Source organism: Callospermophilus lateralis, chromosome 15 (assembly GCF_048772815.1).
Source record: "Callospermophilus lateralis isolate mCalLat2 chromosome 15, mCalLat2.hap1, whole genome shotgun sequence".
In the NCBI taxonomy this organism is placed as follows: domain Eukaryota; kingdom Metazoa; phylum Chordata; class Mammalia; order Rodentia; family Sciuridae; genus Callospermophilus; species Callospermophilus lateralis.
In genome coordinates, this window is record NC_135319.1 from 92,233,839 (window position 1) to 92,258,246 (window position 24,408).

Consider the following 24,408-nt stretch of genomic DNA (forward strand, 5'->3'; position numbering starts at 1 on the left):
TTTCTAAAGGCCTCTGGATTTGACAGGTGCAGGCTGCTGTCATGCTGTGTTAGCCCCATATAATGTGAAATGAAAAGTAGCATTACAAAAACCATAAAATAACTCCCAGAATTAATCAAAGACCCTCTTTCAGGGGATCGAGACCCATGTCCACTGGCCTGCCTTTCAGCCATGCATGCCCACCTCGGGGTGGCAGAGACTCCTCTCAGGCACCTCTCTGGAGGAGCGCTGCTAATTTAATCCACGTGCTCAGCGAGCAGGGCTTCCCTGGCACGGCAGTTCATAAAAAATGCATCAGCTCTAACCGGAAAGCAGCCTTCTGGAAATGCTGAGCGTTCTTCTCTGACTCTTGGTGAGACAAGATCTACAAGGGCCTCCTCACAATCAGCCGCCTCCCGCCCCGCAGCCCAGTCTCTAAGGGAAGAGGTCCTCGCCCCTCCCGACATGGGCTGCCCTTGCTGCCGCGCTGTAGGGACTGAGCGCCAGACTCAGGGAGCCCGTGGCAGACCAAGGGCAGGGTCTGCAGTGACGCTCAGCAGGCCTTTGGAACAGAACAAGAGACTGGCCAACGGCACATTAGACAGGAATGTGGGTGCAGGGGGTGGCCTCCCCGCACTCACAACACCCAGTGCACAGAGAAGCCGGAGCCGAGCACCCAGAAGGGACAAGTTTCTGCCCTGAAAACGTCAGCAACTGCGCCCCATGCCGGGAACGTGGCCCCTCGTAGCCAGTCCCCAGCCGACCAGGAACAGCGCCCTGTCACGGCCCGCCCTGGCACACGGCCCCAGCACGCAGACGTGGCGCCCCTTAGTTACTTGCTGAGGCCTGCAGCTTGCGTTTGTGGGGTGGGTCCTCGAGGATCCTCTTGAGGTCCCCACGGTTCTCCAGGTCCACAGGCTTCTCCCAGACGGACAGCTGCATCGTCGGGTTGAAGAAGAAGACCCGGTCATCGCCCGTCCAGACCACGCACCTGTGGAGCCGAAACTCCCCTCAGTCACTCTCAAAGACACTAAGACCAAAGCCGCTAGCGCGTGCCCTTCATGGCTGGAAGCCACAGGTTGGTGAGGTCATTCACGTGAAGCATGAACATGTCTCATTGGCAGGTGAATGTCCCCAGGCCTGTTCTCCTCCCAGCCAGGGACCCCAAAGCTCAGGGCAGGCCAGCAGCTCCCCAAGGCTACCCCAGGTGGGGCTCTGTTTAACGTCATTCCCGCTCAGACCTGGGTGCTCTGGGGCACCTCTCGCGGGGAGGGAGTAACTTGGAGATGGTTTCCCTAAACCTCCCTAGTTTGGCACCTCAGGGCGATGGAGGAGCCCCCAAGTCACAGGAAGAAGCTCACTCTCTCAAGGACCACTCCACCAGTGTCTGAGCCCTGCTCCTGCTCACCTTCAGGAGAACAAAGAATCCCATGAAATGGGATTTTCGCGTATGGAGATCTATATAATCTGAAAGGCATCATCTGCAATCATCAAACCCCTCACTCGTGGAGAGTTATCAGAAAAGATTAAGAATTTAAAAAGAGAAGAGAGAGAGGAGAGGAGTCCCTTCCTAAGATCACCACCAGGTAATGCACAGGGGAGTCTGGGGTCCGACCTCTATGAACCCTGCAAAAGCAGCCAGCTGAGGCCAGCTAGGGTGGCCCTGGCCATGAGCTGCCCCCAACTGCTCTAGGGGTGCTGCAGAGTGAGCTCCTTACTGGCCCAATCCTGTTTCTTGTCTGGGCCTCTGTGAGGTTCTCTTGGACCAGGCGTCCCTGGGCCTCAGCTTCCTTAGCCTCTGAGTGGCCTGGGGCTGTGATTTTCTGTCGACCTCTCAGCTGCTGGGGCGATGGGCAGGGGTCAGCCACATCTGCAACCATCAGGCTAAAGTTCCCTCAAGAAAGGACCCTGACCAAAGGGGAGCACTGCCAGGCACTGCCCAGGCCCAGCATCTTGCTCACACCTCACCCTGCAGCCGGCCTGGGTCTGTGCCCGCATTGGTCTCTCTGTCCTGCCCTGAGAAGACCTCCCATGCTCACCCTTTCAAGGCTAGCCATGCTCGTGGGCTGCACAGAAGGCTCAGGGACCCAGCCCACATGTGATGACCTCCGGGCAGATCAGGGCCCTCCAAGAAATAACCCTGAGAAAATCTACTGGACTCCTATCCTGACCAAGCAGGGTTCAAGGATGTGGTAGACAGAAGGATGGTCCCAAAGATGTCCACATCTCCTTACTTGTTGGTCCAGGTGTGCAGACCAACAAGTAAGGAGCTCATTCTGCAGCACCCCTAGAGCAGTTGGGGGGCAGCTCAGGGCCAGGGCCACCCTAGCTGGCCTCAACTGGCTGCTTTTGCAGGGTTCATAGAGGTCGGACCCCAGACTCCCCTGTGCATTACCTGGTGGTGCCGTGATCTTAGGAAGGGACCTTCCCCAGAACCCAAGCATGAATCGCTGACTCAGCAAAGGGACTCTGCAGATGTGGTGAGATCTTGGGTGGGAAGAGTTGTGGATGATCCAGGTGGGCCTAAATGTAATCACAGCTGTCCTTGCAAGAGTGACACAGGAGGGGAGGCTTGAGGGCAGAAGCAGAGGTGGCAGAGAGAGACAGGAAGAAGCCAGCGACCCGCCGTGCAGGTGGAGTAAGAGGCCAGGAGCCCAGGAATCCAGATGCCCTCTGGAAGCTGGAAAGGCAGCTGGAGGAGCCAGCCCTGGGCAGCCGGGCGCCATCTTCCAGGCACTCCCTTCCCTGTCCTAACAAGGACCCTCCAGCGCAGGCCCTGGGTGCTCTGGGCGCCTCTGGCCTGAGCCAGGGATGGATTGGTCTGGAGTGGGCTTCCCTAGCCCTCCCAGCGAAGCACTGCCTGGCCATGGAGACAGGCCCAAGGCCACACCCACCGCCCAGCAGCAGAACCAAGCACACACTCTCATCAGCCAACGCTAGTGGCTCTGGCCTCCAGAACTGGAGGAGCCCTGGCGCGCAGACCAACATGTGGCTCTGTCCCCAGAGGCTCAGACCGAACATGCAGCACCCAGGCCCTGAGCAGTGCACCCAGAAACACTGGCCACGGCAGGCCAGCTCATGACACCCAAAGAAGACTGCAGCTCCCCTTCCTGGCCAGCATGCCCTCGGCCTCCTGGGGACCTTGAGAGAACCTCACTCCATCTTCCCTGCAGGTGAGGGGGATGTCCACCTCATTAGGGGAGAGGGGACTAGGGCCGAAGAGCAGGGTGCTCCGGGCAGGACCCGTCTCCCACTGACCAGTCCTGTGCCGGGGGCTAGAAGACCAAGACAAGATCCATGAACTGAACCAGGACCCCTACCCAAGTGGTCAGGTCCCTTTCCTGTTCGCAGGCCAGGCAGACCTCTGCCCTGGGAGATGGTCAGGAGAAGTAGAGCCCCGTGGGGCCTGGAGGGAGGCTGCAGGCCTCCACAGGGAGACCAGCTGGCACTGAGGGCTTTGCTGAGTGCAGAGCCGGAGGTGATTACGCAGTGCTGAACATCATGCGGGATTCATCTGCTGCATGGACTCCCTAGACCGCATGGCCAGCAGGGAGCACAAACCCCTCATGGGAGCCACGCTCCTTCCCCTGGACGCAGGGCTGGGGAGGGCTGGCCATGTGCATAGCTTGCCAGGACCCCACTAGACCCCCCCGCCCACTGGGCTGCACCCTTGGGGACTATTGTGCCGGGGAGGGAGCCTGCTGAGAGTCAGGCCAGCTCCAGCTCCAGTCCCCCACACGGGCTTCAGACGCCCTCCCATTTGGGCTGTGATGGAAAACAGCTCTGAGAGGAAGCCCAGGGAGCTGACAGTCCATTTGCAACAGTGTTGCTCGAGTTCTCTCTCCTTCAGGACCTTTGACTGGACTTGGCTTGGGTAGGAAATTCTAGAAGTATTCCTTGTTCTCTATATCCATCTGTCCACTCATAAGGTCTCCCTAGAACAAGGACTGCTTCCTGTGGTCTAGCCACAGCAGGCAGACTGACTGGCATGGCCATCATGTCAGAAGGTCATCCTGCCCTGAGGTCCCACAAGCACCCGTGACCTGGGCACCACACCCCAAGGTAAGGCCCCATGGCCTTACCAAGGAGATAACAGACCTGTTCCCTCCTCTGGAGCCCTGGGCTGGGAGTCCAGTGTGGGCTTTGCCCCTCTGTCTGAGCACCTTAGAGCACAGGTCCATGGCTGCAGGCCTCCAAGTCCTCATTCCCAGAAGAAGGCTGCTTTCTTCCACCCTCAGTCTCCACCTCGGTCCTAATTCTGGACTCCTTTCCTCTTATCTCCCAACTTGGAACCAGGACCCTGGTCACAGCCATTGCTGAGGCCGCTCCCTGCCAATCCACCTCACTGGCAGGATGCCCACTCTGATCACCATGAGCGTTGGCTGTGCCCTTGGGAAGCCTGCAGGCCCTGACTGTCTGGGTGGGGGTAAAAGTGTGGCCAAGTCTCTCTGGTGCAATCACAGTCTGAGGCATGGCTGGGCTCCGACCAAGACCACCTGTCCTCAGCGCCCCTGCCCGGCCTCCTTTCCTCCTCTCTGGCTGACATCCCCTATAACTTTCAGGCATGGGCGCTGCATCCAGGAAGGCCTGCTCAGGACCAGCCCCACAGGTAGGGAAGAACCAGGTGTTCTCGGGAAGCCTCCCAGTAGACTGGGAGGAACTCGCAAACCTCACCTTCCTAAAACACCTGCACTTCAGGTTTTCGGAGAGAAACCCGAGACCTCCCAGCATGGCACAGCCTTTGCCGGACCCAGGAGGTAATGAGAAATGCTCACTGAGGTGCACCGGTTAATTAAGATCTGGTGCTTGGAGAATGCATCGGCTCATTTAATCAATGCCACCGTGGACAGGGCATTTCTGTCCCAACTACTAAAAAGCTGGAGGCCTTGGAGAGTCAGCCTCAAGGCAGAGGGCCAGGTGGGCGCCAGCTACCCCAGCCTCCAAGGGCTCCGCAGGCTTTCCCAGTGTGGGCCAGATGGGCTCTCCAGGTGTTCTGTAGTACCTGCTGGCTCTCCTGAATGTGAGGGCCTCCTGGGTTCTGAGCAGGCCCTGGTTAGAGGAGGGGACGAGGACAAGGGACTAGGGGCTGAGAAGCAGGTAAGTGAAGACGTCCATGAGCAGGCCAGGAATGCACAGGACCCTGTGGTGGATGCTAACCATGGGGGGTTCAACTGGGGGCCCCAACGGCCACTCACAGATGTCCTGCCACCTGGACCCCAGGCTGTGGTCAAGGCAGAGGCTCTGGGCAGGTGGACTGGTGGTTTGGGAAGCCACAGTGGAGGGTTAGCCACACGGAAGCTTCCCAAGGGCAAGGCTGCATGGGGAGGTGCGGGCACCTGGCTTCCTCTAGAGGAGGGAGGGCGGGGCTGCCCAGATCAGGCTGAGCCCTGGGGGAGGCACCTGGGAGCCTCCCATTTCCACTGGAAACCAGTCACCAGACCAGAGTGACCCAAGGGAGCCAGGCCTTGACTCCCTGCTGGGGCTGCTGGCCTCCACCTGGCATGCCTCTCTCCCGAGGGGCAGAGGTGTGGGGTCCCTGAGAACGTGAATCCCCAGGCCCTTCTGATGGCTCCATTCATTTCCTCATCGAGTCCTGAGGTATTTTGCCTTCTCACAGCTAACTCTAGACAGGGGCTTCACATTCAGGAATTCATATTTATTTGTCCAAATTCTCCCCGATTCCAGATCAGTCTTGGTTTTAAATTTGCTGCTTCAGTGGATGCACTGGTGCTGGCTCCTGGTGTCCAGAGCAGAGATGCCCATGGACCATCTAATGCCCTGGAATCCTGGAACACCACCGGTGCAGGAAGCATCACACACCCCTACTTGCACCAGCGAACTTGAGCTTCTAATGCCAGAAGGAATGGAGCTAATTAGGGACTAATGGGGGAGTGTGGTCCAGGAGCGGGAAATGGCAGCAATTAACACCGTGCACATTAATATCCAATACAAGGGCTGGAGTTGTGGCTCAGCGATAGAGCGCTTGCCTGGCATGTGTGAAGCCCTGGGTTCAATCCCTCAGCACCACATAAAGATAAATAAAAAAAGGTATTGTGTCCACGTACAACTAAAAAGTATTAAAAAAATATTCAGCTACAAGAACCAGCTCCTGTGCTGGAGAAAGTGTGTGGAATTGAACCACAGAGCTGGTGGCAGGTAAATAAATATGGTTCCCGAGAGAAATCTGCCCCTCCACTTGTTACGGTTGGTTTCAACTAGACGGAGCCAGCTGTAACATGCAAAATTAATTTTATGTATCATTTTATGCCCATTTTAAGTAACATGGAGAGCTCCCCTTCTTTAATCATGCTGCATAACTCCTGGCTGGCCGCCACATCCCTCTTCTCTTTAACTGTCCCCATATCCCGGAGGATGTAATTAGTGCATCAGTTATTTAAGTCTGGTACGGGATACCCACACTGAGCCGCTGAATATAAGAGGATCTGAATTGTATCCGATGAAATTGGAGACGTCACTTTGTTGCAGACAAGACTTATCAGGAGCTCCCTTCAACAGCAAACCCCACGTCTGTAAGTTCTATGGGTGGACTCCATCTCTGTTTCTCTCCCAGACCTCATCTCAGCCCACTGGGGAACTGGTGCCTGGCCTCAGGGATTCATATTTATTTGTCCAAATTCTCCCCAATCCCAGATCAGTCTTGGTTTTAAAGTTGGTGCGTCAGTGGATAGCCTCTGGCCTCGGGCTTCTGGCCTCCTCGCCTCCCACATGAAAGCCCACCAGAGGCCCTTGCCATGGATTGTGCCGCTGTGTGCCCTGTCCCAGGAGCATTCTGTATACTGGACAGAGCCTGGTGCACACTGGGTCTCATCTCTGGCAGGGGCTGACCTGGGCAGGGCTGAGGGTTCCCCCTGCCCCCGCATCCACTTCCCAGGCCAAGAGAGAGCAAGGACGTGAAGATTCAAGAAGGACAGATTAAGTGTGTTCTCTGGCCATGGCTTCCACCACCATGATTCAGGAAGAGTGCACAAGTGATTGGCTGGGTCTGACACTGGACAAGGATAAAGACCAACATGGAAATGGGCTGTCCCCTGATTGACAGCAACTCTGTGCGCAAGACCTGCTGTGTGTGTGTGTGTGTGTGTGTGTGTGTGTGTGTGTGACGTGAAGGTTGTCGGGTGAAGGTGCTCCAGTTGGTGGCAGAGGCTTGGGATGCGCAGGGCCCCTGAGGCTGAAGTCCAGGAGGTCCAGGGCCTTGACTCCCAAAAGCAATGGCTTGGCCCCTTACCTGTTGCCCTCTTTCCTCCGATTCTTCCTTCTGAGGCTAAGCACATGCATAAAGTTTTCCATGCAGACGTGGAAGGAAAGAAGCCTGGGAGAGGGTGGGAGTGCATCCTGCCCCTGCTCAGACGCACTCACTGTGGCTTCCGGGGAGGAGCCGGGCTCACAGGCCCTGCTCCTGGGGTCTTCCTGTTCAGCTTCCCTGCAGAAGTCCTGGCAGGTGGTAGTTATCCATCCTTAGCCATGTTTTTTTCAAGTCTAGAGCAGTAAAGACTACAGGTCTGCGATCAGCAGATGCTGTGGAGCCCTGGCCAACTGTCCACCTGGTCCTGCAGAGAGTGGACACAGAGCCCTCTGGAGCCTGTCCTCAAGGTCTGTAGGGAACCAAAGTCTTCAGTTTTGGTCCAGGTGATGGGCTTCCGCACGTTTCTGCCTCCGTCTGCTGTAACTGAGCACTTTGACATTTAATTCAGCAGTAGACTCCCCTCCCCAGCAAATATCACCTCAGCTGTCCCTTCCTGACATAATGAAAGACTCAATTATGCAAAGGGGACAAAGTGACATTTGGTTTCCCTTCAGTGGCATGTACTCAGAGCAGAGTGCGTTGTTGCTAAGCTTTGTGAGCCTGGTGGCACATCAAGTGACTGTGAGAAATGAGGTGCTTAGTGGCAGCCGGGCCACCACCTCTCTTACTGACAATGACTCCTAAGGACCTTGCTTTGTCAGTCGCCATCCTCCAACCGCACCCAAGCGCAGGCTTTCGTGCCAGCTCTTTTCCAGTGAAATGATTCAATGCTTGTATTTTTTAAAATGCAGAGAACCATTTTCAACATCTCATACCCATTAAATTGGTAGTTATAAATTATTTGAAAGATATCAATAACAGGTGTTGAAATATCAAGTCTCGGAAGGTCAGAATTAAAGCCCTGCTATTCACATGGCAAGGATGTGCCTGGGATCTCAACATGGCTCAGCTGTCAGAGGATTGTCACCAGCCTGACGTCTGCAGTGATCCTAGCAAAGCTGGCCTCTCACATCATCAGTGTCTGTGACCTGCTTACTTCTCCCTGGCAGAAGTGTGGATCAGCCAGAGGCCTCTGGGCTGTGACACCTGGGAACGCACCTGTTGACCTGTCGGCTTTGATACCAGCCTCGCACAGTCCAGCTGCCTGCGCTTCTGAGGCCAGAAACCTGAATGGGCTCCACCAGGAGGCAACCTCTCAGACACCGCCTTCCCCACCGCCGCGGGGGGGGGGGGGTGCTGCTGGTCGTGGGAGCGCACTGCCCCTCTTCACTTTAAAAAATACTCTATGCTGTGCTATTCATAGATCAGACTAACTGAGCGCTACAATTTGGATTTTTCAGAAAATGCTATGATGCTAAAACCAAAGCTCAATATATATTTTCAGTTTCATGAGACCAGCTAATTATTTGTACATCCATAATTTTTAAGATAATTTTTAAGGTGCTATTTTATCATCCTTGCTGACATTTATTGTCATTTTAGCCCAAAGCTCATGGATTTTACCCTTGTTTAACAATTACCTCTGCAACCTCCCTGTGACATCAACACCACGAAGAAAAACATTTTAATTACCTCCAATGAAAGAGTGGTTTAATTCCTTCAAAATTACCATTGGGAGCAAATTCCAAATTATAAAGAGGAGGAGGAGCAGGAGGAGAGAAATAGAAATCTCCTAAGAGACTGAAACAGTGCTATTCTGCTATGGACATACCTAAAGACAGAGCAGATCTGAAAAAGTCATTCAAATTCCACTCCAGAATCTCAGCCTTCTCCTTAGGGTCTCTTGGCCGCTCTGCACAGAAGTGGGGGGACACCCTGCACTTCCTGCCTCTCCCTGGGAACCATCCAACAGTGTTAGGCTAAATGCCTTTCTGAATTGCAGAGCTGGCTGAGGAAGTCATTCTGAACTCTGAAACCATTTCTAATGGTTAACTGGCACAGGCGGCAAGGGGAGAGTGAGTGGAGGCTCTCGCTCCACCGTGGTTCACCGACAGGCACTGATGTGCGTTTCTCAGGGTTCAGCATGACGTAATATGTCCAGGGAGCCTGTGCATCTGGCCGGCTCTCCTGCAGCTGGGATGTCAGAGGGAGTCCCACACAGGAGGAATGACCAAGGCGCAGACCACTTGCTGGGGCCCTCCATAGGTGGCTCTCCATAGGCTCCTCAGGTGGCTCTCTGGCACAGACAGAGCCACCATCGGAGAAGGAGGACAAATGCCCCTTCTCCTCTCACCACTTGTCAACCAGTTTTACAACCTCATCACCTTCTAGGTGTTTTCCACACGCTGGATGAAAACAGAAAAAGCACTGGGCAAAGTGCTTTCCTTCCCCACAAACACGCCTGAGGCTTAGCGCCCAGCTGACCTGCTGTCCTCTGAAGCATTCCGTTTCTCAGTCACCATGCTGTCAGCCCAGAATGAGAACCACTGCGTGTTCACTCTCATGGGTTCCAAGTCTTCTTACCTCCTGTGACTGCAATTGTGCCTGGACAGCTCTGAGCTGAGGACGGTCCTCTCTGAGCCACACCAGCCCTGCTCACGTGGAACCTTCAGGAGCCAAGGCCTCCTCAGGAGCGTTTGGTGGGAGATTGAATGGGAAGCTCTGCTGCCAGTCTCCTCCTGGGATCTGACCTGAGGGGGCTGCCTGGACCCTCCCCCTGGCCTGCTGAGCCAGCTGGCACTTGACTGGCATGGAGCGCCTCTGAGAGGGCATCCCTCACCATGGACGAACCCAAACAAGATTCCCCTGAGATGCAAGAGGCTAGTCAGAGCTCCTGCCAGCCCGTCCTGCTACCTGCCACCGGACAGTACTCCAGGGACTCCCTGGTGTCCTGGAGCTCCACTTCCAGGGACCTGTCCCTTCCCCTATCCTTTGACCACTCACATGGGGCGGCTCACCCTGATCCTCAAGTATGAGACATATTCCTGCCCACCAGCAGCCACAGTGACCGTCTGAGGGCAGCTCTGGGTGGACAGGCAGACTGTGACAGCCAGGCCAGACCTTTAGAGCCACACAGGTCTCCATTCTTGGCCTGAGCTTCTGTTGCCAAGATGAAGGCCGAGAGCTCTCAGTTGGGCAGTAACGGGCAGCTGTTTCTCTGGCTGGAGCTATCGATGGGGGCCCTGCTCATTCCAAATGCCTCCCCAGTTCTGGTGGGCTGTCAGCCATCCTACTGGGACCTCCTGTGCTCTTACTTGTCGAAGGGCCACCCTGGAGCATGCTCCTCAGGACGAGGGCAGCCTTCTGCAGCCAGGGCTCTTCCAGATGGGCAGCAGAAAGAAGGCCAGTGATGGAGCCACAGCTGCCTGTCCCCCCGTGCCTCAGAGGTCCCACCCAGCACCTGGCTGGGTCGAGCCTCACATCAGCAAAGCCCAGGAGAGACTCACAGTGGAGAGTCTGAGTGACGATATAGAGTGACAAAACAGCATCAGCCCTGGTGGCAGGAGCTCTGCTCCTGGTGGCAGATTGCCGTGTGGGGAAGAGGCATGGTCCGCCATGCCAACGCGAGCGAGGCTATCACTCCCACACACCTGTGCACAGCAGGAGAAGCGGGCTCTGGCTGCCCTCACCCCACACATCAAGGCCCTGCACCTTGCAGGGGAAGTGCAGATCTGGCCTCTGGAAGGTGGGCTCTTCCTTGAGCTGCAGGGCTGCTCAGCAAAGCCAGAGGCTCGGGTTCCGGCTTCCTGAGATAGAGGGAACAAGCGAAGGGCCCTGGAGAAGGGTCAGCAGCTTGGCGGTCACCTCTGTGACACTGCCCAGGCCCCAGCAAGTGGCCTGGTTCTGATTCACACCGTGCACTCCACAGATTGAAGCTCCTCCTGGCACGTGTGGGTGTCTGGCTCTTCTCCCGGGGCAGGAGGACACGTCCACTGCCTGGCTGGGCTCCTTGGAGAGTCCCTTTCTCCATCAGGACTGCCGGTCAGAGAGAAGAGCATCCCCGGTGAGAAGACCAGCAGTCCGCGGGTGTGGCCTCCACAGCTCTTCCTGTTTCCTCCAGGCCACCCCCAGGCACGTGGCCCTGTCCCAGCCACTCTGCCATCCTGGGAGTTCTCAGTACCAGCACCAAGTGCTTGTTCACTCCACCACTGGAGGTACTTGTGCTTGGTTGCTCCCCTCTCAGAAGTCTTTCCCAGGGTCAGGGTCTTCCCTCCCAGTGTGTCCAGCCCCCACTCTACTCCTGACCCCAAACAGCTGCTGGCACAGAACTGGGCGCCTTCCGTCATGATCCTGGGACACTTGAGGTAACCCCCACCCAAGGCAAGAAGGCCACACAGGGATCTCTGATTCACAGACTGAGGGCCCCAGGAGGGGCTGGGCCAGATCAGGGCCCTGCTGACTTCCAGGGTCCTGCTCAGCGCCCTGCAGTGCAGCACCACACCACAGGTGGGGAGACCGCAGCTTTCATGTTGGGATGTCCCAGAGAGCAAGACACTGCTGTGGTCACACCCCCAGGGGAGCTCTGCCAGACTGTGACAGGTCCAGAGGGTGTCAGTAAGCTGTCCCCCAGTGTGATGGGCTGCAGTGCACCTGCCCCTGAGGCTCACATTGGCAGAGCTTGGCATCCAAGATCCCACACAGCATGTGTGTCGTGTGTGATGGGATACACTCGGTCCATCTGCACGGTCCGTCCCCCAGGCCCCTGGACAAAGCTCCTACGACTGCCGGGCTTGCTGAGGGAGAGGAGGGTCCTTCACAGCTCCCAACAGGCCCCCCTGACCACACCTGAGTTTTGCTAACTTGAAGGCCTGGAGAGTACAGGTTGGGGGCTGGTGTCCAGAGACCAGCCCTGGGATCAAGCCCCTCCCCAGTCTCCCAGGGGAGTCAGAGGGGCTGAGGCTGAGTGGCCACTTGGTTAGTGACTTTTCAAATCATGCCTATTGAGGATACTCCACCCATTTGGGGATCTGGGGGTCCTCCTGGGCTGTGCACATGTTGAGGTGCCTGTGCGTAGGGCGGCGACACCAGCTTTAGGTCCCTGTCTGTGCATCTCTGCCCCCTGGCTGCCCATGTCCCTGGTGGTTAGCCGTGATCGTAATCATGGCACTCTCCTGAGCGCTGCAAGTCACTCTAGAGAATCATCATCAAAGCTGAGGGTTGTAGGGGAGCCCCTGAATCTGTGGACAGCTGAATGGAAGTGTAGGTGGCCTGCCAGGGCCACTTGCAGCCAGCATCTGCTGTCAGTGGCCTGTGAGGCAGAGCCCTGAGCCGTGGGTCTGAGGCCACCCCCACACTCCTGGTGGGCACACTCAGATGGAACTGCAGACACCAGGGCACTGAGGACCCGGGGCCTTGGGAAGCTGCTCCCCAGGGTGCTCCTGGCACAGGGCAGTTTCCGCTGAGGGCAGAGAGCCAAGGCCACCGTGCTGCAGACCTGACCACGGCCACCAACAAGGAGGGGCGTGGACTCTCCAGGCAGGCAGGGTCTGCATCATCAACGGTGACCTTGGCACAGCCACAGGCAGAGAGGCCGGTCACAGGAGCACTCCCACCCAGTGTGCAGAGTTGGGCAGTCCCGCGGGTGGCCAGCAAGTCTCTTCTCTGAGCCTGGATGGCATGGTAAACTGACACAGGCTGGGGCCATTTCTGGTCTCTCCCTGATCTGTTCCTCTCAGCTGTACCCTACGCTCTAACCTTCAGGTTTTAAAACTTAATTTTTTCTATAATAACCTTTTTATCCTGGTTCCAAATGACTCCATTATAAAAGGGCACTTTTAAAAACCAAAGACGGTGGCTCCCTGGTGGAGGGTATTTTTGAGTATAGCACACTCAAAGATCAGGAATCCTCACAGGCCATGGAGGGAGCCTGATGCATCTTTAATTAACAGCAGCTCCTGTTCTTTTTCTTGGAGGCGAGGGGAGAAAACCCTGTGAAGCTTCAGCAAGCTGCACCCACGTCAGGCCGCTGTCTCCCCCTGATCTATATGCAGGAGCATTACTGTTTTATACACATTCCCAAACACATCAGAGCAGGAGAACTTATCACTTAAGTGCCGTTTTTCTTTCTGCAGGATGTGACAATGGTGTAGATTATACCTGCCATGAGTTGCAGATTCATATATTAAAACACAATATACCTGGGAAGCTCTTTTTTTCTCTTTGGCTGCACCAACCAAAGCCAGGGCGACAGGATAGTATTTCTCATTGCTCTGGGGTTTGGGGGCATCTTACCAGGGGGATCCAGGCACTGGGGTGGAGGCCACAGGTCTGTTGCCTTTTGGGGTGCTGTCCTCCCCACTTTCCAGCATGGATGGAGGCTCCTTCAACAGAAAGAGAGGAGAGAGCACTGTCTGTAATTGTAAACACTCAGTTTCAGCATCCGAGTGAAGAACTACAACGTCTCCTGCAGAGAGTCTGCCCTCAGTAGCCACTGGATAATGACCTTCTCAGTGCAGCTAGAGCAGAAAATCAGGGCTGGGCAGTGGCACCAAGGACAGAATTAAGAACACAGTTGACCGTAAACAATAACTCAGCACAGGTGCCCCTAACTATCTTGAGATGCCGTTCCAGAATCAATCAGAGACGTGCAGAGAGCCCCAAGGAGGCTTCCAATCCCCAACGTCTGTGGCACAGAAATCCCAAAGGATTCATCTCTGGGAATGAGCCTGTCCCAGTGTCTGGAGTCACCATGTCACCAAAAGCCTGTATAAGGTGGCAGTATCTCCAGCTACTAGGACCCTAGACACAGAGGGACCTGGCAGTTCAGGTCTGCTATGGCAGGAAGAGTAACAAGCCCCCATTCTCAAATGACAGCTGGGCTCTTGCAGCATTGGGTGGCTCCTGGGCAACACCTGCCCCTGGGGTGTGTCTACTGGGGCGGGACCCCAGGGGTCCTGATGGCCCACCAAGTGTGAAAAGCCCCACTCTGTCTCTATCCCACTTGAAAAGCAAGAGAAATGTTTGAACATTACACCACCTGGAAGACAAAGAAAATTTACTTCCTAAAATTAAAAAAGAAAAATACAACTATGATTGGGAAAACCTGGAGAGGAAAATGGTTGTTTGAAATAAGGAAATGTGACAGTCCTAACTGCAACAGGAATGTAGTGCCAAGGCACAGACGCTGTGCCTCTCTGTGTGGGAGCTCCAGACGTGAGCTCTCTGTTCAGACAGCTACTGCACCGTCTCCACCTGGAGCTGAGAAGCATGAGGAGGAAGTAAGGAAAAAGAAGCCCCCCTGCAGCTTCAGATTGACTAACAAACAAACCACAGAGTCAAGTCCATTCTAGGGGTGAGGAACTTTTGGCCTCCCCAGAGATTTGCCTAGCTTTGACCTCTGATCTAGACCTACTGTGACCCAGGTGGTGTCCTCTCTGCAGGCTTAACAGGTAGCTTGCTTGCATCACCCAAGCAACACTTCAGTTCTGAGCTCAGAGTTTAACAAACTGGTTGCCATCTTCACATTTGGAATCCGTGTTTCTGACAGCAGTGACATGGCTACTTGGGAGAGAGTGCAGATGAGATGGCCGACCACCTGGCCAACAAAACCAGATGGACTCCGTGCTCATGCTGCCAGGAAAGAAGATCTACATTACAGAAGTACGACGTATTATATTGCAACAAGAAGTAAAAGATCCTCAAAGAGCCGGGAGAGCCAACAGCAAAACATGCCCACAGAGGTAAACCTGTTGCTGACCACCTTAGCAAGAACAGCCCGTCCAGGAGACCCACCACGAGGGCAGGACAAGAAGGGCCGAGGCCGATGCACAGCCACAGGACCTCTGCCAGGCTCTGGGGGGTCTGGGAACCCAGACGAGCCTCACTCACGCCCACTCCTCCCGGTGTCCCTCTGCGCTCAGCTTCATGGTGATTGATAAGTGCACTGGACAAATGGTCTGTAACTTAGGCAACCATCCTTAAGATCATTGTGGGTTTTTTTTTTATTCCCTCAGAACTTTGTGTAGTAGAAAATATCTTTTTTTTCCTATGAGAAAATAAGGTCAGGATAAATAATTAGCTTAACAAGGAGTATTCAGAAACACTTGTCTCAAAAAATATATATTAAGACCAGAGTTTATATTACTAATCCAATTAGGAAAACTGGAGGGGATTTTCATTATGAAGTTAATTGAACAATAGAACTCAACGAGGAGTCTCTGAGTACTAGATTACCTCCACTAATTATTCAAGTAAATATGGAAGGGTGTAATTTGTGTTGGAGAAGAACACTTAAATTGGGCGATGCTGGGATTCTCTTCACTAATTACCAAGGTCTTCTCCACGAGGCGCACGCTGGTTATGATTTCCTGTTGGTGATAAAAATGGCTAATCATGGCATAAAACTCCTGTTCCTCACTGGAGTAATGGAAGTGAGTCAGCCTCGAGGAACTGGAGATAGAGCGGGTATTTCTGGGCGGCACCAGCAAGGCCATCTTTGTAATTAATATGGAATTCTGGCTCCAGTGCTAGTCCCTTATAGAAGAGCCACAGGTTGGGGGCAAACACGTAACTCACGCTAACATCTGTGGTGAATGTTCCCCCCTTAACCACACTGATGACGGTGAGCAGGGGTGGGCACAGGCTGATTACGTCCCCAGCTGGGGCCAACAGGGAGCTGGCACAGAGACCTGGAGGAAGGAGAGCTCCCAGGGAGCTGCGGGGCAGAAGACTGACAAACAAAGCAAGAGAGAAGGTGAGTGAGATACTAAGTTGGACTGGAGGCTCCAGGATGTTCGACAGATGAGGAAAGACAAAGTGCCATTTGGTATTTTCAAATGCAGAGACAAAAGTGAGTCCCTGAGGTCATCCAGAGGAAAGGCCATGTGACGGTGAGCCTTAAACGCACCAAAGGCACCATCCCGGTGAGTCGTTAAAGGGCCACTTGGCAAGCAGGAAAGGAGAAAGACCTAAAATCAGATCTCACAGCAGTCCATGTGCCTCGGGCTTTCTTTTTTCTCTGATGGTAAAATCTAACTCTGACCAGCACCCGGGCTGCAGCAGCCTGTCTTGACACAGCCAGACCACCTCGCGCATCCCCCCTTCATTCCAGAAATGGACAGGGTGAGAGCAGGAGGCAAGTCCCTCCCAGCAGGGTGCTACCAGGAGCCAGGAGCCCAGCTGGAGAGACAGAGGCCCCTTCCCAGAGGCTCCCCTTGAACTGCTGGGCTGCATCAGCTGCTGCTCACAGAACCAGTCCATAAGTGCCTCCTGGGAAACAGGTGGGTGGAGGGCACCCTGGGCCTGACCTCTGACCCTGGGCTTGGTGCCTCTAACACACACACACACACACACACACACTTACACAGCCCGACCCACCTTGTCCTCCTCGACTCCAGCGGGGCTCTTGCTCTCTGCGCTGTGCAGCATCAGGGCTGGGGGGCAGGGCGCTCGGCTGAGCTCTTTGCTTCTATCTGTGGGACCAAAGCAACCGTCATCAACATTCCAACTGCCACTGTGGTTCTGAAATTCAAGCCACCAAAGATAAAAGGTGCCCTTGAAAGCTCAGGTCTATGGGCACACGCTGCAGTCTGCCGGCCGTTGTGCAGGCCTGGCATTCCCACTGTGCCCCGTGACGAGGCTCTTGTCCTGACCGGGCGTGTGCAGAGCATCACGGGCCAGGCCTGCACAGCTGGCCACTTTCTGCCACAGCTGGGCATGCCCCCTTGACACCCAGGCCCACCCGCCGGGCAGCCCTCTCCTGTGCGTGTCTCTGCTGGTGCTGACTGGGATCCTCGGCCTCCCACTTTCCTCCCACTGGAAAGCTTGGTGAGCAAGTCCTATGCAGAGGCCCTAGAGTCAGCTTGTCCCCACAGGAACCATCGAGGACAGGGGAAGTTGTTCTGGTGATTCAGCAGGCAAGGGGAGGCCATGAGGTCACTCCCAGCAAATGGCTGCCACTGCCCATGGCTCACAGGCTCGGTAGACCCAGAGCAAAGGTGCCATGCCAGGGTGTGTGGGCCGATCAGGCTGCTGTCTTGAATTCCCAGAGGTGCCCATGTCCTGGGCAGCCAGGAGCTTCCTCAAAGCTGCCTCAAGACTCCAGGACCATCCTAATCACTGCTGACCACATGGGTGGCCAGGCAATGTGAGCTGAGGATGGTCAGGACCTAGGCCCCACCCTGAGGCAGGAGAACGTGAGATGGGGCTTCTCCAGGTAGCGCAGCCATCGTGAGCCAGGGGCACAGGAGAGCTCCATTGGCTCATCACCAGGTCGACACTGACGCCTGTCCTTGGGCTGGACGCACCTCGCGGTGAAAACTAGCTGGTTGCTGTGAGGGAAGTGGGGAGGGAAGCCAAGAGTTCCAAGTATCAAAACAAAATGCAAAATTTCACTTCCCCAAATTCCTACCCTACTCTCAAAATTGTGCAGACAGCCAACACTTCGTATCAAGAGCCTGACGGATCATAATAAAACTAAAAAGGCAAACCAGCCCACCACCTGCCCACGTGGCCAGGAGGAACACTCCTGAGGGAGGGTCCTGGCAGGCGTCCCTAGACTCAAAGGTCAGCCCACTTGGGACAGAAAACTGCTTATCCTGGAGTCCCGGCCTTGTAGCCCAGAGGGGGCACTCCACAGAGGAGCATCGGGGACAGAGTCGCCTCACGTGTGTGTGCACACACATACGCACACTCGCACACACACGCACAGCACAGAAAAACATACAGGCACACGGACTGGTGCCTGTGGCCTCCCTGGAGCCACACGCCTGCGTGGAGCGGGGGCGAGCAGGGGGAGCAGATGCAGAGTTGGAGGCCAAACCCTCCCTCGCCTTCCAGGCTTCCCACTGGCCAGCTGCCTACCCCACGGCCCTGCTGCCTGCTGTGCACAGGTGTGCAGGGCCCACGAAGCCCAAGGCCTCAGGGGCTGCAGCCACGCCCACAGTGGGCCTCTGCAGCTGGAGGGTGCTGCTGGAGAGCTGGGCGGCCAGCTGCATCCCTCCCAGAGCTACGGGGCAGGAAGCCCTCACTGAGAGGTGCTCAGGCAGTAGTCATGCTCTGACCCGCAGCAGCAGCCCAGGCAGCACTGGGCCAGGACCCAGCGGCCCTGCGTCCAGACCAGGCAAAAGCACATGGACTCCCCACCCCAGCTGGGAATGGATGGATGAGAGGCCCCAGGACACCCTGGGCACAGCAGGCCCTGTCCACAGCCATCACCCTGAAGCTGTGCTGTCCTACAGGCTCTCCATGGCAGAGGGCTGGTTCTTGCTATTAAAGCAGCAGCGGCCTCAGCCCCAGCTGTGGAGAGTAAGCAGAGCAGAGTCCCGGTGCCATGGCCTCCCTGCCTCCACACTACAACTCATCCAGGCTGAGCCTCTGCTGGCACGTGTCCTGCCACCCAGAGGCCAGCTCTGCTGACACAGGGCTCTAGGGCAGCCGTGACCACCAACAGGAGACACCCAGGCCTGCCAATGCCAGAGAAGGTCCCATTTCAAGACTGGACTTGGGGGTGCAGTGGTAGAGCACTTGCCAGGCCAAAAAAAGAAAAGATTGTCCTTGGGAGGAACTGTCACCTTTCCGTGTTCCCATGGAAGGGGGTGGAAGCCCAAGCCTGGGTGAAGAAACTAAGTCCAAGAGCAGTGGAAAGGTTTTACCATCACTCAGGACAACAGGCAGGGCCACCGGGTTGCAGCGAGATTTCCAGAAATCTGCAGAGCTGCTCCCCAAAGCCCACACCTTGTCCAGGTGCACTTGACCTTGACCCTGGGCACTGCGTCCACGCTGGGCAGTTCTGTGCCCAGCCTCATTCCTGTCTTCCTCCACAAGACAGATCGGCAGTCACTAAGGTCTCATCACAGACAGGTGCTAAGAGATGGAAGCCTCTAGGAGTGGTCCTTCGCCACATGACTCCAAGGGAAAGTGCTGCAGAAACCCAAGCGCCATTCGAAGGAACAAAGGCAAAGAGACCAGTGTGGCTGGGTCAGCCAGAGACTGGGGAGAGCTGCCTCCCGGGCACACACGCACACATCCCCAAAGCCCCATGCTACACCTGGGGACACCTGTCCTCAGCTCCCGCAGGTCCGAGCCACCCCATGCACATGTCTCCACCTGGCGGCCTCCTTTCTTTGCTCAAGGGACTTAACGGTCCTGAGTCCTGCCACTCCCTGCCCACAACAGTCCCTTCCTTGAGAAGAGGCAAAAAGCGGTGTGAGGCCATTCAGTGATGTCACCTAGATCAGGCCACCTTGCCACCCTCGCCCATCTCACTCCCCATAGGGCACGTGTGCATAACGGGCTGCTCCACCCAGGGAGCTCAGCCAGTGCCAACACTGGGCCAGGGCACAGCCTCTGCCCAGGGGGCCTCTGAAGGGTGGACATGTCCACCTTAGCTCTTCTCCCACCTGCAGCCCAGGGAAGGGGATGGGGAGAGGGCACCGTGGGTGGCCACAGGTGGAGTGAAGTCTGGGGGTGGCAGGTTGCTGTCCAGAGAACTGGGATAAGTGTTGGGGAGGTGTCTGGAGAAGCCACAGGGCAGCTTTCGAGACAGAGAGGGGGCTCCCCAGCACTGCCACCCTGAAAACCATGTCAATGGAGCATCAGAACTGGCCAGGCGGGGCCCTGGGATCCCTGCCCCTGTGCCTCCATCCTGTGGCTTAGGGTGAGGAGGAGGGGACTAAAAATGAGCTAAGCCATTCTGCTGCCCACTGCAGTGACCTCGACAGACCTGGGCAGGCCCTGCAAGGAGGAGGAAAGCTGAACTCTCAATGGAGTCAGGAGTTCCGATGATGTCCCCGAACTCCTCAGACTTAACTGCTGAACCGAAACCTCTTTTATGACTGAAAACGAGTGGATGGATTTTTACTGCTCAAGAATGAGCCGAAAGTCGTTTGGTTTGAATTTCACCCAAAGTGGGGCAAGGAGCAATCCCACAGAGTGGGACCGGACAGGCCCACGGGGCAGGATGTGCCTCATCCTTGATTCTGAGCACACACCCTGTTGTCACCCAGTGTCACCTGCAGAACACAGAGCCATGTTAACAGGCAGATCGCTAGTCAGAGCAGCCTGGGGGCTGACAGAGGGCCCCGCCTGCAAGGCTGCTCTCAGGATAGAGGGCCGCGTGGGCTTATCCCCGTTATCTTCAGGAAACATACTGAAGTCTTTCTTTTATTGAAAACAGTTGATCTTTGTGAAAATCAGGTCTTAAAACCTAGCTTTGAGATAAGCGGATTGATGTTGCTCCCCGAGTGCTTCTCAGAGAGGGTGGCGCTGACGATCATCTCGAAGCCCTGATCACAGCCGCACGCCCCAGAACGCCAAGGACACCTGCTGCCCCATGTCCCCGTCGCTCCTTAATAGCCGGCACTTTTTAACAGCCATTGATTTTGCAGGCCCCGGGGAGGCGGGGGAGGCCCCGCCGCGCACACTCTAATTGGGTCTGTTCCTGGCTGTTTCACCATGGAAGCGCTTGCTGGACGGCTCTCTGCGGGCCACTTGGGGGTCCACTCTGGCCTGCTGAAGTGCTCTTTGCTTTGGGCCTGCCTACAAACTCTGATGATGGGGTAGTAAAGGGCTCCCTGGAGTGGTGAGGAGAACTAGTTTATGGAGGAAACTCCACAAGTTGCAAGACTGTGGGCCCCAGTGCACCTGGGGGAGCACAGGATATATTTCTGCCCTGCGGTTCACCATTGATCAAACCCTACTCTGCGGCCTCAGTGCTGCCCGTCAGCCTTCACTTTGATTTTCCTCCTGGCAGTGCTGAGTGACAAGGAGAGATGGGAAGGTCACATGGCAGTTGGGGACAGGAGCCTGAGCTGCAATAGTCCAGGTGGCTGGTCTGTGTACTTCTCCTGTGATCCTGCGCAGCCTGCGCCGGGGAAGAGCTGAGGGAAACCGCGTGAGTGGTTAGCTCCTCATGGGCTGCAGGAATCCAGGGACGTCCAAGAGGGGAGAGCCCAGAGCCCTGGGTGCAGTGTGGCAAGACGTCTCCCTGAGGAAAGCACAGAGGAAGCCTGGCTCCCTCCCTTGGGCCAGACGTAGCTCCACAAATTCCCAGAGTGCAGCCGTCCACCCGTCTCAATGACAGTGGGCATCTTGCTGGCCTCCTGATCCAAGGTCAGGGCTCTGGTATTTGCTTCCTGGTCATGAAGTCCAGAACTAAGCCACCTGTTCCCTAGAGTCTCTGAGTCAAAGGTCTCTGTCATCATCTGGTATTGGACTATGGGTCAGAGATAGGGCTTGTGGGAGGGCTGTCAGGCGGAAGGCACTGAGAAACCACAGCCTGACTTGAGCCAGCCATGCGTAGACTGAACAGGGAGCCAGCAGTCATTATTTCTTTAATTATTAAAATGAAAACCCCTGCAGGCACCAGGAGTTGTCTCACTTGTCAGAAGACACAGAAATGTATCAGATCTCCCGATTCAAGAGGTGAGAAGCCCATCTAGTTTTAATGCCTTTTAAATATTGACCTCTCTGGCCTCTGGGTCCTTCTCCATGCCATGGACTGGTTTCTTGAGTCTTCGGATTCCGGGTTCCAAACGTCAGCCATCAGGCGGGGTACATCCCACAGCCGACTATGACCCAGAAGGCTCCCATCTGGGAAGGGGCTTACGCAGGGATGAAGTGACCCCGGGGACGGGAGGCAGTCAGCCCTTCTACGGAAGCTTGATGGCGACCGCTGAGCTTCTGTTCTTTGGAACAAACCTCTTCTAATGAATTTGGGGTTAGGTAAGAAATCTGCTGGGGGGACCCCAGATCCACAAACAGCTGCCACTATGTGACTCTGACAGTGACTTCCTTGAGGTGCCCCAGAGGTAGGGGAACAGCAAGATGGCCTCCTTGGACAGTGGCCACTATGGGAAGGGTCTACAGAGAAAATCATACTATTGGCCTGTCCAGCACATACTGTCCTCAGCATGCAGGTCGTACAAAGAAATGGAGACTTGGTCCTCCAAAAGGGGAGATCTGTGTGACCCTTCAGCAACCTCCCCCTGCAAGGACAACCAGGCCTGTGCCAGATGTGTGGGTGGCAGGAGGCGACCAGAGCCCCATGAAGCTCTTTTCCTGTGTTTGCACAGGCTACAGGGCCATCCACACGGAGGAGCCAACTCAGGACAGTGACAACGCCTGGTCCTGCAGGCCATCTCCCCACGAGCACCGTTCTAAAACAGCGTCTGTGATGCTTGAAGCAGGCCAGAGTTCTCAGTGCACCCAAGGCGGGCAGACAGGGTGCACTGCTTCTGAGGTACAAAGGAACCAGGAGGGAGGGCTTGCGGCAACATTGGACATCCCATAATAAAAGAAGGGGAAATGCAATGTATGCCTAAGATAGTAAAAATGACCCCTGGGGGGTCCACTGCCTGTGGCAAGGAGGCCTGGTGAGTGACCTGATTCACAGTCCACCTCCACATCGAGACCTCAGTGGTCAAAGGAGAATCCTCCTTGGGAAGGCTCAGCTGAGCCCAATCTCAGCACTGCCCAGTGTCATTAGCAGGAGCAAGGAGGGAGGGACACAGAGCTCAGGGATTCAAAACAAAGACAAGGGAAGCCCAGGGATGGAAGGGGCTGGAATGGCGCAGGGCTGGAGAGACTTGGCTGCAGCTGGCCCAGGGTGCTGGGAGCAGGACCAGGGGTGCTGGGAGCAGGCGCTTTTCTCTGCCAGCCTCCCCACTCCCAACAAAGACCCAGGTGCACAGAGTGCTGCTCAGCCCTCAGCATGTGCAAAGCCACTGCGGCAAAACCAGGCTGGTGGGGAGCTGTGGAGCTGCCCGTGGAGCAGCTGTCCTTGGATCCTCAGGCAGCAGCTCAGGGTCTGGAGAGAGGAGGGGGACTCCTAGAGGCCTGGTGCTGCAGAGGAGGGGCCCTGAGGTGCAGGACTTCTCCCCTCTTCCCTGTGGGGGCTCAGTGCCAGTCACCACGTTGAGGTAACCAAAGCATGCAGGTCAAGCCAAGGAGAGCAGGCACGAGTGGGTGTCAGCAGGGGACAGGACTGTCCCTCTGGTGCACAACTCCTGGGTGCAGGGCAATGAGCTTACCAACCCATGGAGAACCCCAGTTACAGAAGGCATAGCCTCAGCACTGGCCTGGCCACAGGGCGGAGGTCACAGCCACACCTGCCAGGACACTGTGTGCAGGGGACCCAGGCTCCTTGACAGCCACCTGCAGCACACCCCTGTGGCCCCCCACTGCCACTTCTCCCCAGCACACCCGGGGTGCCACTCTGAACTCTGCTGAAGATTGTTTTCATAGAAACGCAAATCACTTCTGAGTCCTCCTAAATTCTGCACAGGTAGCGATTCCACAGCATGACAAGCAGCAAAGAGGATTAATTTTCCACCCATTTTTAAGACCCTGGATCTCCCCCGTGCCAACAAAGGCTGTGAAGCACTGCCACAGGAGGACGGGCCTGGCTGCCCTAGGTCCTTCATGGCGGCATGCTGCTGTGCTGCTCCTGCAGGCCACCCACGGTGAGGCTTAGATCTGGACTGTGAGGCCAGCCACTGTGCCCTCCATGAGCAGGTGTTCAGTGATGAATTCTTGAGCTACAGGTGGGTCTCATGAGATGTCAGAACTTGTTCCCAAGTTCTACTCTTCACCCAAAAGCAGATGGAAAAGGTGACACAACGCCTCAGCCAGAAGGTTCCCATGGGAAGTTAAATGTCCCCTGAGCACCCTGGTGCCAGGAACTGGTGACGAGCGGGACCTGGCCAGAGGCTAAGAGCAGGGACGGGAGACAGATAGCCAGGGGTGGCTTGGAGATGAGATGGGACAGAGCTGGCGATGGAGAGAAAGAGGAGACTAAAAGGAGAGATCAGTGTAAATCTGCAGCTGTGTCTGAAAGGTCTCCCTGCGACTTGGTGGAGCAGCGCGCAGCATTCAGCTCCTGCCCAAGAGCATCCATCCATGTCACAGGCGCAGGCTGAGTACCTCCAGCAACATCCACCGCTCAATAAGCGCAGGCATTATAGCCACTGAAAGAGGGAGGACAGGGCCTGCCCGCCATGTCCTGGGCTGCTGACCTCTACACCTGGCTGTGGTGGTTCCACTAAACTGGCTGTCATGACAGGGACGGTCGGCTAGAGCTGGCACCTCATTGCTGAGGTGCCCAACCCTCCGAGAGGCAGCACTGCCCAGACAGGCAAGCACAGGACAGGCTGAGAGACCCCTGCACACACAGAGGTGGGTGTGCCCCGGCCTCGGCCACACCTCCCTTCCCGGCAGAGCCCAGAGCAGCGGGTGCCCCCAGCCCTCCAGCCACCGCAGCTGGGACTCTGTTCCTCTTGTTCTTCCCT

At 56.0% G+C, this 24,408-nt stretch overlaps 1 protein-coding gene across 1 annotated transcript in view; it reads right to left on the minus strand.

Moving 5' to 3' along the window:
• Tcerg1l (transcription elongation regulator 1 like) overlaps positions 1-24,408 on the minus strand; it is a 168,535-nt gene that overhangs the window by 43,665 nt on the left and 100,462 nt on the right. The window contains exons 5-7 of the mRNA XM_077105456.1: positions 16,499-16,593; positions 13,415-13,503; positions 816-970 (exon numbers count right to left, since the gene is read on the minus strand). Of these exons, the coding sequence (XP_076961571.1) occupies positions 816-970; positions 13,415-13,503; positions 16,499-16,593 (339 nt within the window). The remainder of the gene's footprint in view (positions 1-815; positions 971-13,414; positions 13,504-16,498; positions 16,594-24,408) is intronic.